Here is a 12,925-nt window from a genome sequence, read left to right on the forward strand (position 1 = left end):
AAGAAAAAAAAAAAAAAAAAAAAAAAAAAAAAAAGAAAGAAAGGAGAGAGCAGAGGACATAAGATGAGGGAGGAGGTAGGCTCTGGGTGAGCGGGCACATGTGTATTTGTGTCTGTCTGTCTTGGGGAGGCCCTGAACAACAACGATACCATCATCGGTGTCCTGATACCATTATGCACCAGAAGATACATGTCAGGGCAGGGCTGGTGCACTTTTTATTACTTTATTCATTTTAAAATTTTGGTTTCTACATTATAGTGTTACACTGAGACCACATAAACTTTGTTGTTATATTGAGAACCACAGCATAATGGCTAGGTGGTTTGGATTTTGAAGCACATAGACCTGTGATCACATCCTGGTTCTTCTTACATATCTGTGATCTTGACAATTACTTGACAATTACTTGATCAATTACTTGACCTTGTTGAGCCTCAGTTTCCTCAGCTCTGAAATGGTAATAACAATACCCACTTTTCAGGGTTGTTACAACGACTAATGAGCTAATGTATGCAAAATGTTCAATGCAGCACATGGTAAACACTCCATAAGTGATAGGATCATCAAAAACATACCTTTTATTGGCCCATTTCATGAGTGGTTATACAAGAAAATATTGAAAAAAGAATGTTAATTTTAGAAGAATTCAATTAAGGGCTATATTTAATCTCCAACAAAACAAACTGTAAGCAAAGCTTTGACAAAAGAAGAAAAAAAAATGCAAAGATTACCTTTGCTTTTGCAAGTACAGGTCAAACATCAATAATGATTACCACTCTGGATACTGACAGACTAGGGAAGGCTGCAGAGTTTGGAGACTGAGTGAGCCTCTTCCACAGTTTATAGAAGTCTTTTGTCCTACCGGGGGCCTCAGGCTAATATCACTGGCACTGAACTGGCTGTTTGTGGCTGACACCCGTTTTGACTGGTTGGTGCCCAAACACCCATTTTGACTGGTTGGTTAACCATTTTGAATACCACCCTGTGGTATGTGTGTGCAGGCAGGGGAGGGTGGCAGGGGGCACATGCCTGGACCTGCTCTCATCAGTTACAGCCCTGGTCCCTGAGAGGTGGGGTGAGGAACTTACCCAGGAAAGGGACTGTGGGAGCAGAATCCGTGTGAATCACATCCACAAACATGGCATTGGACGGGTCCAGACGAACCACCTCTGGCGTGCCCTGGAAGCATGGCTGTGCTGGGTCCAGCCCTAAGAAGGGGGAGGTGGACCGGGAGGCCACACTCTAAGACCACCCAGGATCTAAACCCTGTACACACAAAATCCATGGGGATTCCCGGGCGAAGGACCCCACGCCCCAGCAGTCATAGTTTGGAGAATTGAGTCTGTAGCTCCTGGTCTGCTTGGGAGAGAGGCTGGGACAGAAAGGCTGCCAGTGGGGTCGTTGCCTGTCACAGAACATCCAGAAATCCCCACTGCCTGGCATCATGGAAGATTGGGATGGTGCCCTTGCTCCCCTCGTCTCCCTTTTCCTTTTTTCCCTCACAGACGTTCTGTTTGGCCACTGCCCTCCAAGACTGAGCTCCCGGGCCCGGCCCAGCTCTTCCACGGTCTCCGAGCCCTGCACGGTCCATTCCCCTGCGTCTGCGGTCATGGCCCCCGGCCTGCTGCTCGCTCCCCCGCATTCTCCCCTAATCTCTCTCCCCTCCAAGACCCACTCAAACACGACCTCTTCATGGAGAATGTAGCCTCTCCTTTCTCGGGTCATTGCATAGTATTCTTCTGCTTTAGTTAATTCTGCTTTGGCTTTTATTTGCCTACTTAGTTGTCTGCCTCCTGCACTAGACTGTGGATTTCCTGAGGCAGAGGGGCCGTGCCCGGTTCATCTTCGAAGAGAAGCAGGAGGTGGAAGGAGCAGGGCACTCAGGACTCGGTGACCTACATCTAGTGCTGGCTGCTCAAGGCCAGGTGCCTGTCCTCCTTGAACCTGGAAAGTGGGAATAACAACAGTAACTCCCCTGGCAGGGTTACTGTGAAAATCCCATGGAAAGATCTAAGAGAAAGGACATTGCAAACTGAAAAATTCTAGGTAAACATGAACGATTGACCCTTTATCCTTCACCAGAAGCCTAGCCTGGTGCCTAGAGCAACAGACGCATTCATTAAATGCTGACTTGACCAGTTTGCCTAAGTTACATACTGATGTGGTGCACCAAACAGTTGTCTGTGTCTATGTCTGTGTATTCATTCTGCCTAGTGTTTCGTTCCTCCCTTCCTTCCTCCATTCATTCTTTACTGAGCACCTCCTATGGCAGGTCTCAGCTAGTCGCTTTCATTTTCTGCCTGTCCTGGCACAGCGAAGACATTCAATAAATATTTGTGGAACTGATGAATTGATTTTTTTCAAAAATCAGCTCACTTTTTAAAAAACTTTGCCATACTCTAGCAGTAATAACCCTGAAGTCATGAGTTTGATGTGTTAGTTATATTTTTCTTTTTATATAAATGTATTTTTGCTTACAATCGTGTATTTTCTAGTACACATGAAAATATATGAACAATTATTTTTTAAGTCCCCTGCACCACCTAAAACCAGTTCCAGGAGGACCGGAAGGGGTGCCCTCGGCCGTGGGAAGTGCGCGGGTCTCTCCTTCCACCGCCTGCTCCCCTGGGTGGGCCGGCGCCCGCCCCCAACCCCGGGCCCAGCGCCCCTACCTGTGATCCTGCCCACGCGGCCCCCCAGCCTCCTGCCCGCCTCAGCGGCCGTGTGCGCGCCCAGGCTGTGGCCGATGAGGTGCACGTTCTCGGGGCCATAGCCCAGCTGGGTCTGCGGAGGGAAGGAGCGTCAGGTCCCAGAGCACCGGGTGGGGACGCGCCGGCTCTCGGGGAGTGGGGATCGGGGATCGGGGCAGGGCCCAGGCTGGAAACTCGGGAGGAAAGACCCCCGGCTTCAGGCCACCGCCTAGGACAGCGCGACCCGGCCCCTGGCTGGCCACAGCCTGCAGGTCCCGGGGTCCGGCTGGCGCGCGGGGTAACGGGGGTCACCTGCAGGCCGCCCGGGCCGGACTGGCAGTGCTCTGCCGCCTCCCACACACAGCCCACCGCGGACCTCCCTCCCCTCGTCCCCGGCAGGGGCTGGGCCAGTGCAGAACGTGGTAATGGGCCCGGCTCTGGGGTTCTCCAGACTCGACCTTCCTGGAGGCTATAAGGGACCTTCCCTGAGAGCGAAGACTCATCTGGGCTGAGAACTTCAGGGCAGCCCAGCCTGCTCTACAATTCCCAGAACAGCCTGCAAGGAAGGCTTATTTCAAAAGGGGAGACTGAGGCTTGAAGAGGTTAGTCTGCCTCAGGCCCCGCAGCTAGGGATCTTCAGGACAACCCCGGAGGAAAGAAGTTTGCAGCTTCATGTAGCAAAGGCCCTTTCTGGGCTCCCGGCTTTCAGGCTCTGCCTCTACCCATGGGTCCCCAGGCTGCCCCTGGGTGCCACGGGGTCCTGGCCTGCCCCTCTCCCTGCCCCCTACCCACAGGATGTGGCCCAGGCAGGGGTTTACCGACAGCCCTTGTATTAAGTAAGCTATCTGCGCTCCCACGACCCGAGTGTTGTGGACAGCTTGCGTGTATCCTGTCCGGGCCCCGCGCTTCCAGTCCACGCACATGCAGTTCACCTTCTCCACTTTAAACATTTTCTGGGAAAGACAAACATGCGGGAGAAACCAGTTTATTAACAGCCACGGGTTGCACGCTCCAGAGATAGGAATTCACAACCGTCAAGCATCTAGCTTGTGTCAGAGCTTTAACATTCTTCACACTCGTCCTGATCTGCACCACAGTGCTGTGAACTGGGTATACTTACTCCCACTTAGCAGATGTGGAAACTGAGGCTTGGAACAGAGTGACTTGTCTAAGGTTTTACAGATGGTCATTGACACAACCAGGTCAGAAAGATGACTTACGAGGTCAAGGGTTAGCAAACTACTACCCGAGGGCCAAATCCACTCGGGTAGTAGTTTGCTAACTGCTTTTATGAAGTTTTATTGCAAACAGCCACACCCATTTGTTTACATATTGTTCATCTCTGCCTCATAGCTACAACAGAAGCCATATGAGCTGAAACCATATGACCCACAAATGCTACAATATTTATTACCTGCTTTTCTACGGGAAAGTTTGCAGACCCTTATACTAGATAGTTGAAGCCACAGAGAGGCTGCTTTTATATTCCCAAAAATGCTTTGATGGGAGATATAAAGTATTGAGGGACAAGTTTAATAAGATGAAATTTAGACCGAGGTAGGAGACAACTCTCCCGGATACATGTATCTTTTGTATCATGTAGTGTGACCCAAGCACAGATACTGGTCCCTTGCGGGGGTGGGGGGAAGAAACATCCGAAAGGGCTACACTATATCCATTGTTCATTTGGGGAGGTCCTGGACTGCATTTTGAAGTTGAGAGTGGTTGGCTGGGGGGGTCAAGGCATCATGGTGGACCACATACCCTCGGCTCTCCAGTTTCCAGGTCCGCATAGCCTCCCTCTGGAACTCAGGAGGCACGTGTGAAACCCCAGACCAAGAGGAACAAAGAGCGCTCCGGCAGAAGCTGCTCGAGGTCTTATCCCAGTGCAGCTTAAGCCTCTAAGAGCCGTGCCATGGGCATCTCCTACAAGCTAAAGCTGTAGACACACAGGATTGTGGTGTCTTGTGGACAGAAGACCTCGTTTCGCATTCCACCTCTGGATTCAACTTTGGGCAAGTACTGAACTTTTCTTTGCCTCAATTTCTTCATCTATAAAATGAGAACCATAACTGTGCCTGCCTCACAGCGTGGCTGGGAGGGTTAAACGGGACGAGGACTGTGGAATGATTAGCACAATGCCAGACTCACAGTAAGTGCTCAGGAAATGGATGGTATGAATAATAATTCATTACTAATATTCATGATCACTATAGAGCTGCACTGTCCAATACTGTGGCCACGAGCCACATGTGGCTCTTTACAATTAATTAAAATGAAATAAAATTTAAAATTCAGTTCTTTGGTCACACTAACCACAAGTCAAGTACTCAGTAAGCACAGGTGGCCAGTGGCTCCTGATCCGGGTAGTTCAGATATAGAACATTTCCATCATCACAGAAAACGCTTTTGGATAGTAGTGCTGCGGGGGGTAAAGTATTTTTTATGACATACAAGGGTTTTATATAAACCATCAGAGACAAACGCCAGGTAATTTGCTGTTGTCTCCACCTCTGGGACTTTCTGATTGGACTCTGGGTCTTTTCAGCCTCATAAGGAGATGTTTGACTAGAGGTTCGTGGGTTGGGAGACCTTGACATTGGGTGCCCATGAGAACCCGAGTTTTCCTCAGTGGTTTTAGGATGGACCCGTCTCTCCTGGGAGGTTATCCTTTCCCAGCCTCAGGGGATGTGGCGTTTGACTCCATGTGCTGGGCGCTGCTCTCACCAGGTGAGGAGGGTGAATGCCTACCTTGCACAGGTCAGTTATCCATCTGTCCTCCCCATTGTTCAGGAAGCCGTGGATGATGAAGCGTGTCTTGCGGTCCAGCTGGAAGTTTGAAGCCTCGATGGTGGCTAGGTCAGTGACATTGATCTCCTGGTTAAGTTAGAAAAGATGAATTTGAACGTTGGCCTTTCCAAGCCACAGACCCACTAGAGCCCATTCCTGTAAGACCAAGGTGACAGATTCAACTCCCAAGAAGTTGGGTGAGACTAGAGCAGGAGTTCCTGACTTAGGGTTGGAGGATAGAATTCAGAACGTCCAAGTTTATTGATTTTTCTATACTGAAATATAGCATTTTTGTTAATTGTGAAATTGAGCAACAAACATAGCAGACTTGGCAATACACTGTCACCAGTAGAGGTGGCAGATATTTTCATTTTATATCACAGTTGTTATAGATATTTAAAAATATCATCTGTACTCATTACTATTTAAAATTACAGAAGTTATTAGACCAACCCCTAGACCTTGTTATTTAGTGAGATAATAAAGCAGCACACATATTACTATATCCCATATTTATCTTTTTAAATGTTCTGATAACTGTTTTCCAGTATAATTAGTGTCCTTTTTAATCCAGTGTTTTTTATTTTATGCATTTAACCCTTCCTGCTCCGTTGAGGTGCATCTCCCCTCATGCCTGATGCTTCTGGCCCAGGGGTTCCTCAGCTTTCCTGTGCCAGGACCTCTTTGGCCATCTGGGGAAGCCTATGAGTCCCTTCTCAGGATTTTTTTTTTTTTTTTGCAGAAAATATATTTTATTTAAAAAATTTATCTTTTTAAATGGGGACCCTGGGTGGGTAGTTTGTCACCTAGAATCCAACACTAGGTGACCTCGGGGACCTATAGACAGACACCCTGCTCTCTCAAACTTGGTTTGGGGCCAGAGCTCTGAGCTGCTTGAGTTCTGAGCAAGTTTCACTTCTGAGCACCTGGAGGAAGCCTGCTGGCCTCCACCTGGCAGGCCTTCTGGGAACTGAAGATTGCTCCAAGGGTCCCTAAATTTCTCCTTTGTCATTAAATGTCCCCGGTTCCCCTTCTAGCTACTGAGGAAGGATTTACATCCCCCGATCCCTACCCTCTGAGGGGCTACGCTCCCTCCACTGCCTGGTTCGGAAAGAAACCAGACCCTCTCGGGGATACATAGGTCTGGGTTTCTCCATAAGAGCTGCTCACACCCCCTTCCTCCCCAAACAGGGTTCTAATCCTGGGAAGCCCTGCAGTCCTGTGCACAAGTGTGTGAATGTGTCAGTTTCCGGGTTGGCGCCCATAGATTTCATCAGATACTCGAAGGGATTTATGATCCCGAGAGCTAAGATGGCTCTAAGTCTAACACTGGTGAGGGAGCGTCATGTGAAAAGTTCCAAGGCAGTGAATTATTCCTCAGACAACCATGTGAAGGCTCCAGTGTGGGCGCCCAAATCCCCCACCATGCGGTCATTCTATGCCCCTCTTACTTGGTAGTTATTTGGATTCTCATTTGTATACAGAAGAAAGTGGGTGTCAATGTCCTTGGGAGACCAGGGAGATAACTTTAAAGGCCGCTGAAAGATCCTGGCCCATGGTTTTTCATCAGAAAAGCAGCCGAAAGGTTTGTAGCAGATCTCCTTTCCTGGGGCAGGAAGAGGAACAAACAGGACACTTGTGAGGTTCTGAGAAGGAGCAACGTCATCTCAGCTACTCGGGAGGACTCCTCAGGGTACAGCTCAGGGCTGGTGAAGGCCGATGCTCATCTTTATCTTTGCTGTCAGTGTTCCTCAGACCTCTGTGGTGATAAGAACCACCTGGGGGCTGAGGGTGCATGAGCATATACACACTCCCAGGCCCCTCCCTCAGAGATTCTGATTCAGAGGGTCTGGGGTGGGGCCCGAGAAACAGCATATTTAATAAGTGCCCCTGTTCATCAGGCAAGTTGGGGAATCACTGAGAATTCCTGGGAACCTTCAGCCTTAAAACTACCTCTTGCAGGAAACTCCCAGATGGCCCTTTACGTCCACTCATCAACCATCAGGTATTTATCAAGTGTCTACGAATGTCGTAGCACAGAGATGCTACTCGATGAGTCTTGAGTCTCTCTTACATCCAGCAAAGGCCGTGCACACAGTAGGCATTCCTGGGCATCTGTCCAGTCTACATGTCTTCACGTCACCCTTCTATGCACCTTTGTTTTTTCCAAATGATTCTCTGCCATTTTAGATTTCCCTGTTGTTCTTTGAAAAGGTAAATGTCTTAAGAACAGGGAGAATTTATTTTTGCATCATACTGTGTACAGTAGGGGCTCAGTACATGCAGTTGATGACCTAAATAACCCCATCTAAATCTGAGGGTCCTTTCTCTAGTCCATGACATATTTTCACAATTATGTCACCCCCAGTATAACCAGGGGTGACATAATTTCAAATCCAGAGGATTACAATGGATTTTCTCTCTTAGGCTTCCTCAACTGATGGAGCCAATTATTAGTCATTCATTCAAAAACTGGTAATAGTTAATACTTGTTGTTTACTATGTGCCAGATACCACACTAGTGTTTTACCAGTATTGGCCTCCAAACAGTCCATGAGGAAGGAAGGAATATTACCTTTATTTGACAGAAGAAGACCCCAAGGCACGGAGATGAAAAGTCAGCTACCCAAGGCCACAGCCAGTGGTGGAGCCACGACTTAAACCCGAGAAGCTTAACTGGGAATAAAAGTAGGAACTGGGGAGCCATAGAGACAAATCAGATCGAAACCCGGCCCTGAAAGAGAGGAAATCTGACTGGGAAGGAATAATGACAACGTTGAATTCATTCTGGGAAGAGGGAACAGTCCCACAGGAAAGGCCACAGGAGGCTAAAGCAACCTTGGCTTCAGATGGTAAGTGCAGGGGCTTCGATGCCAGGTTAAGATACCTGGGCATTAGGTGGGTAGTGGGGAGGTGCTGGGGGTGCTGAGCCGGTGACTGGGGTGGGAGTCAAGTGTAAGTGGCTCAGAGGTGGGGCAGCCTGGGGGCAGGGCTGTGGGCCTGGAGAGGGGAGAGGCCTCCCGACCTGATGGCAGAGGAAGTTAAGGAAGAGGTGGGGAGATGGGGCAGGGGGTGCTCGCCAAGCCTGGTGGGGGACAAGTGAGTTTGAGGCATGGTGGGAGGCCCTGGTGCAGCTGCCTGGAACTTGGGAGGACTGGGGCTGTGCTGCTGGGGACTGGACAAGGGGGCAGTCCTGAGGAACAGACACATGAGGAGGGCACCTGGAGTGACCTTTGGGAACGCCCGTGTCTGGGGCAGGAGGAAGCAGCAGATCAGCAAAGGAGACCAAGAGGGGGTGGAAAGGCCTGAGGAACAGCCAGACCCCACCCGGGCTCTTCTGTCGGGGGCTGGGTCTGGCTGCATGGCTGGGGTGGAATTCCAGAAAGGCAAGAGGGGGCTGGGGACAAGCCGAGGAGGCAAGGGGAAAGGGGCCGGATGCAGAAGAAAGCCCCTGCAGGGACTGGAGGAGGCCACGTCTGTTCTCGGGGAGACCGTGCTCAGCAGGGTTTGGGGGCCCGAGCCAGGCAGTGAGGGGTTCTGACTGATGGGAGAGGAGGTGAGAAGACCTGGCAGTGTGGGAAAGAGAGCACCTGTGAGGTACACCTGCGAGGTGCACGGGTGAGGAGGTGGGGGGATGGGCATAAGCAGATTCGGGCTCAAGGGGGTTTTGGTAACAAGGGAGCTTTCAGGACAAGTAGAACGTGGGTGTCTGCATCTCCTCTGGGCAGGACGCCGGGCTGGACGGGAGTTCACAGAGGGACACGTCCACAAGATTTTAGTCTGCTGACGTGCACTTGTCCATGCCTAGGGACTGAGGGTATTGGGGACCTGATGAGAACGTCCCACTCTCCACCTGGCCCAGCTGCCTGCCACCTCCGCCACCTGCTCCGGCCACTGGAGCCTTTGCAGGAGGACGGGAACCAAGCTGGGCAATGCTGGGATCATCCTTGTTGAGCACGGTGCCCTGTCTCTACCACAGAGTCATCACTCCCCGACTGGTAGCGATCGCTGTTTCATGCAATAATGATGATGCTATTAATTAGGGAGAAGATGATGAGGATGCCTCTGTCTGTCTCACCCAAAGGCCAGCCCAGGCACGGTCACCAAAGGGATGGTGACAGCATTCTCACCTCTGACTGTGGCCAGCAGGAGAAGGCCGATGGTCCAAGAGGGCAGCATCTTCGGGGATGAAGACAGAGACACTCACGGACACCAGACGCACAGGCACGAGGCTGGAGGACAGGGCAGGCGGCCCTCAGCACACATGGGGCCCTCCCTCGAGGTGGGGACCCTGAGGCTGAGGCCTCCCTGCACACAGGGAGTTGGGCAGTGCCTCTCTCGGACCCTGGACTCAGGGTCTTTGCACTGCTGTGCTCCCCTGTTCTGGGCCACGTCCCCCTGGCAGCCCTACCCCTACCCGGCTCCCTGCCCGTGTGGGGCTGTGACTTACTGTGTGGCCGCAGAGCTTCCACCTGCAGCCCAGCAGGTTGGCCATGGCCTTTTATAACCAGATTTTATCCTTTGGATTCCTCAGAAAAGGACAGGGGTGGGGGATAGATAGGGCTTTGTACATGCCAGGTTTGAACCTAGGTTATCATAAACACATAAAGCCAGCTCAGCTGGGGAGCAGGACTGTTTATAAAGTGACATTTGAGGAAAGGGAAACTGACTTTATGGGATGGCAAAGGGCTCTGTTAATCTGAATTTACAGGTACAGTTGCCAAAAGATCGTGTTCCCCAGGTGATAACAGGGAAACTCCAAGCTGTAGTGCCACCCACTCAAATCCTCTTGGAAACAGGAAGCCCAAACTCATCTCATTGCCCTGCAGACACTGGCAGAGCCGTGCAGGAGTGGGCAGTCCAAAGCATCTGTTCAGTGGAAGCATCTGTTTAGTGGAAGCGTTTGTTTATGAAGATAGCCCTTGGTTACTTTGGGTGAGGTGGGTGCAGAGCATCCTTCCAGATGAGAGACAGAGTCGTAAAAACCCTGCTGGTGGAGGCACTCAAAAGAGTCAAGTAAACACTGTTCAGATACAGCGTTGTTAGGAAACAATATAGTTTATGACCCGGGGATAAGAAAGATGGAAGTGTTTGCTTTCCTTCAGGGCTGAGGGGTGAAAGCCAGGTGCTTCCCAGCTATTTTTAAAATTGACATATAATTTAGATGCTCCAAAGTGTATAAATCTTAAGTTGAAAACTTGAGTACAGTTTAATGAGTTTTGACAAATGTATACCCCTGTGTATACGCCCCAGATCGAAAAGCATTTCCAGCAGCCAGAAGTATCTCTGCTGATCCCTGTACCACCACCCGCATAGCCATGCTCCGACTTCTATCACCATAGATTAGTTTGGTCTCTTCTGGGATTGCATATAAGTGGAATGATACAGTATGTGCTGGTTAGAGGCTTGCTTCTTTCACACAACACGGTTTTGAGATTCATCCATGTTGTTCCATGTATCAGTAGTTGGTTCCTCTTTATCGCTGCGTTATATGGTACATTTCTGTGTGAATCTATCACAGTTGGTGTATCCATTCTGCCTTGGTGGACACGTGGGTTCTTTCTGGTTTGGGACTGTTATGGACGATGCTGCTGGGAACTTTCTAGTCTAGCACCTGTCTTTTGTTAGACTTGCACTCGTTTCTCTCAGGTTTGTCCCCAGAGGTAGCATTGCCGGGTCCTGGGGTGTGTGCGTGCTTAGCTTTAGGAGCTGCTGCCAAACACTTTCCAACAGCGACTGCACCTGCATGAACTCCCGTCGGCAGCTGGGTGAGAGTTCCAGTTGCTCCATATTCTACTCCTGCCCTTCAATCAATCCCAGAAGCACTAAGGTTGCCAGCAATTTCCGGAGGGTTTCAAGTGTAGAAAATGGCTTCTTTTTTTGTGAACTTCCCTTCTGAGAACTCTGAGGCTGGAGGTGAGCAGGGTGGTGCTGAGGGAAGCCCAGGAATGGACTTCCTTATCTCAAGTGGGCTTAAGAAAAGTCAAGGTTTGTGGAACTGGTAAAGTGATGATGAACCGGAGTGGGGTCACCTATGCCTCAATGACCCCAAAGCCCAGTGTTGCCACCCCACAGCTCCTGGCGGTGTCCTGCAGCTGAGGAAGGAGGTTAGTCCAAGGCCTGACACTCATGCTCATCAAGGACCCTACTGGGGAGCCTGGAATGGCAGTATGAGGAAGCTGAATGGAAGCCCTGGACCCATGACATGGGGCCGGTGGCTGCCCACCACCCTTGGGAAAACATACAAACTCCTCACCAGGGTGCAGCGTTACCTGGACCATGCCTCTCTCCCCTCCCTCACCTTGAGTCTCACTCATTGAACTCCAGGCACACGGGCTGTGTGTAGTCGGTTGAAACTGCCCATCTTGGAGTCTTTGCATATTCTGTTTATTCTTCCTGGAACACACTGCCCTCAGTCTTTCCCCGCCTAAACTGAAGTTATCGCTCAGGGCTCAGCTTAAATGTGACATCTTCAAAGAAGCCTTCTCCAGTGCCCGTGGAGAAACCAGACCTTCCTTTACATCTCTTAGCACGTTCCTTAGTTTTTCTTCCACGGAATGTATCCCAATCAGTAATTACATTTCAGTGATTATTTGTTTAGACCTTGCTTTGGTGGCAGGGTCAAGGTCTGTACAATCATTTATGTGTCACCGGAGCTTAGGGCAGCGCCTGACAAGTACTAGATGGCCACTAAAGAGCCGCTGGATGAAAGGGCGGGGCATTGGAAGCTGATGGTGAGCTGGATAACATCCAGATCTCTGCCACCCTCTCCTCCCTGCTCTGTGCCCTGGAAGCCGTCTCTCTGCACAGCCTCCCTGCACCACTTGCCCTCGACCTCCTGGTTGGGTTCGGTCAATGGGAAGGAGGTGGGAGGAGGCAGAGGTCGGGGTATTTCTTCCCCAGGCTCCCTCCTTCCTGTGCTGTGGTCGGGTGATGGCTGCACTTCTCTCCTGACAGCTGCAGCCCCTCTCAAGCAGCTCCTCCCCTGGCCCCAGCTCCTTCCAGACTCTCACGACAGCTTCCTCCCTCCAAGCTTCAGATTCCAGGGAAGTTAGAGCTCCCAGCTGCTGCTACATCCCTGGTGATTTAGTACCCCTAGTGGATTCCCTTAACCCTGTCCATAGTTCTGTAAACAGTCCCTTGGATAAGCCCTTGGACTGGGCCGTCTTTTGTCACTGGGGCCCCGGCAGGTGCGTCTAGCCACTGGACATCCCCTGAGAGAGGTTGGTCGCAGTGGTTCAGAGGCCTGTGGTCCATCTGGTGGGTTAGCTGGGCCTTGGGCACCACCCTTTCCTGACTCTATATTCCTAATGAGGACATTTCCGTCCTCGTTGGGAAAGGGTTTGGATTGTGTAGTTGTTTGGTTTCACCACCCATACTAATAGCAGCCAAGCCTTTCTGTGACTTGATTTTTTTTTTTTTTTTTTTTTTTGGGGGGGTAACGG

General features: G+C 50.5%; 1 protein-coding gene across 2 annotated transcripts in view; it reads right to left on the reverse strand.

Moving 5' to 3' along the window:
• Window positions 1-9,659, reverse strand: part of LOC103077335 (pancreatic lipase-related protein 2) — a 17,896-nt gene extending 8,237 nt beyond the window's left edge. For both annotated transcript variants that reach the window (XM_007469600.1, XM_007469599.1), the window contains exons 1-6: window positions 9,611-9,659; window positions 6,932-7,086; window positions 5,442-5,567; window positions 3,509-3,643; window positions 2,673-2,784; window positions 1,089-1,208 (exon numbers count right to left, since the gene is read on the reverse strand). In XM_007469600.1, the coding sequence (XP_007469662.1) occupies window positions 1,089-1,208; window positions 2,673-2,784; window positions 3,509-3,643; window positions 5,442-5,567; window positions 6,932-7,086; window positions 9,611-9,659 (697 nt within the window). The remainder of the gene's footprint in view (window positions 1-1,088; window positions 1,209-2,672; window positions 2,785-3,508; window positions 3,644-5,441; window positions 5,568-6,931; window positions 7,087-9,610) is intronic.
• Window positions 9,660-12,925: the final 3,266 nt, after the last annotated feature.

The sequence above is a fragment of the Lipotes vexillifer genome, unplaced genomic scaffold (assembly GCF_000442215.2).
Source record: "Lipotes vexillifer unplaced genomic scaffold, Lipotes_vexillifer_v1.1 scaffold240, whole genome shotgun sequence".
In the NCBI taxonomy this organism is placed as follows: Eukaryota; Metazoa; Chordata; class Mammalia; order Artiodactyla; family Lipotidae; genus Lipotes; species Lipotes vexillifer.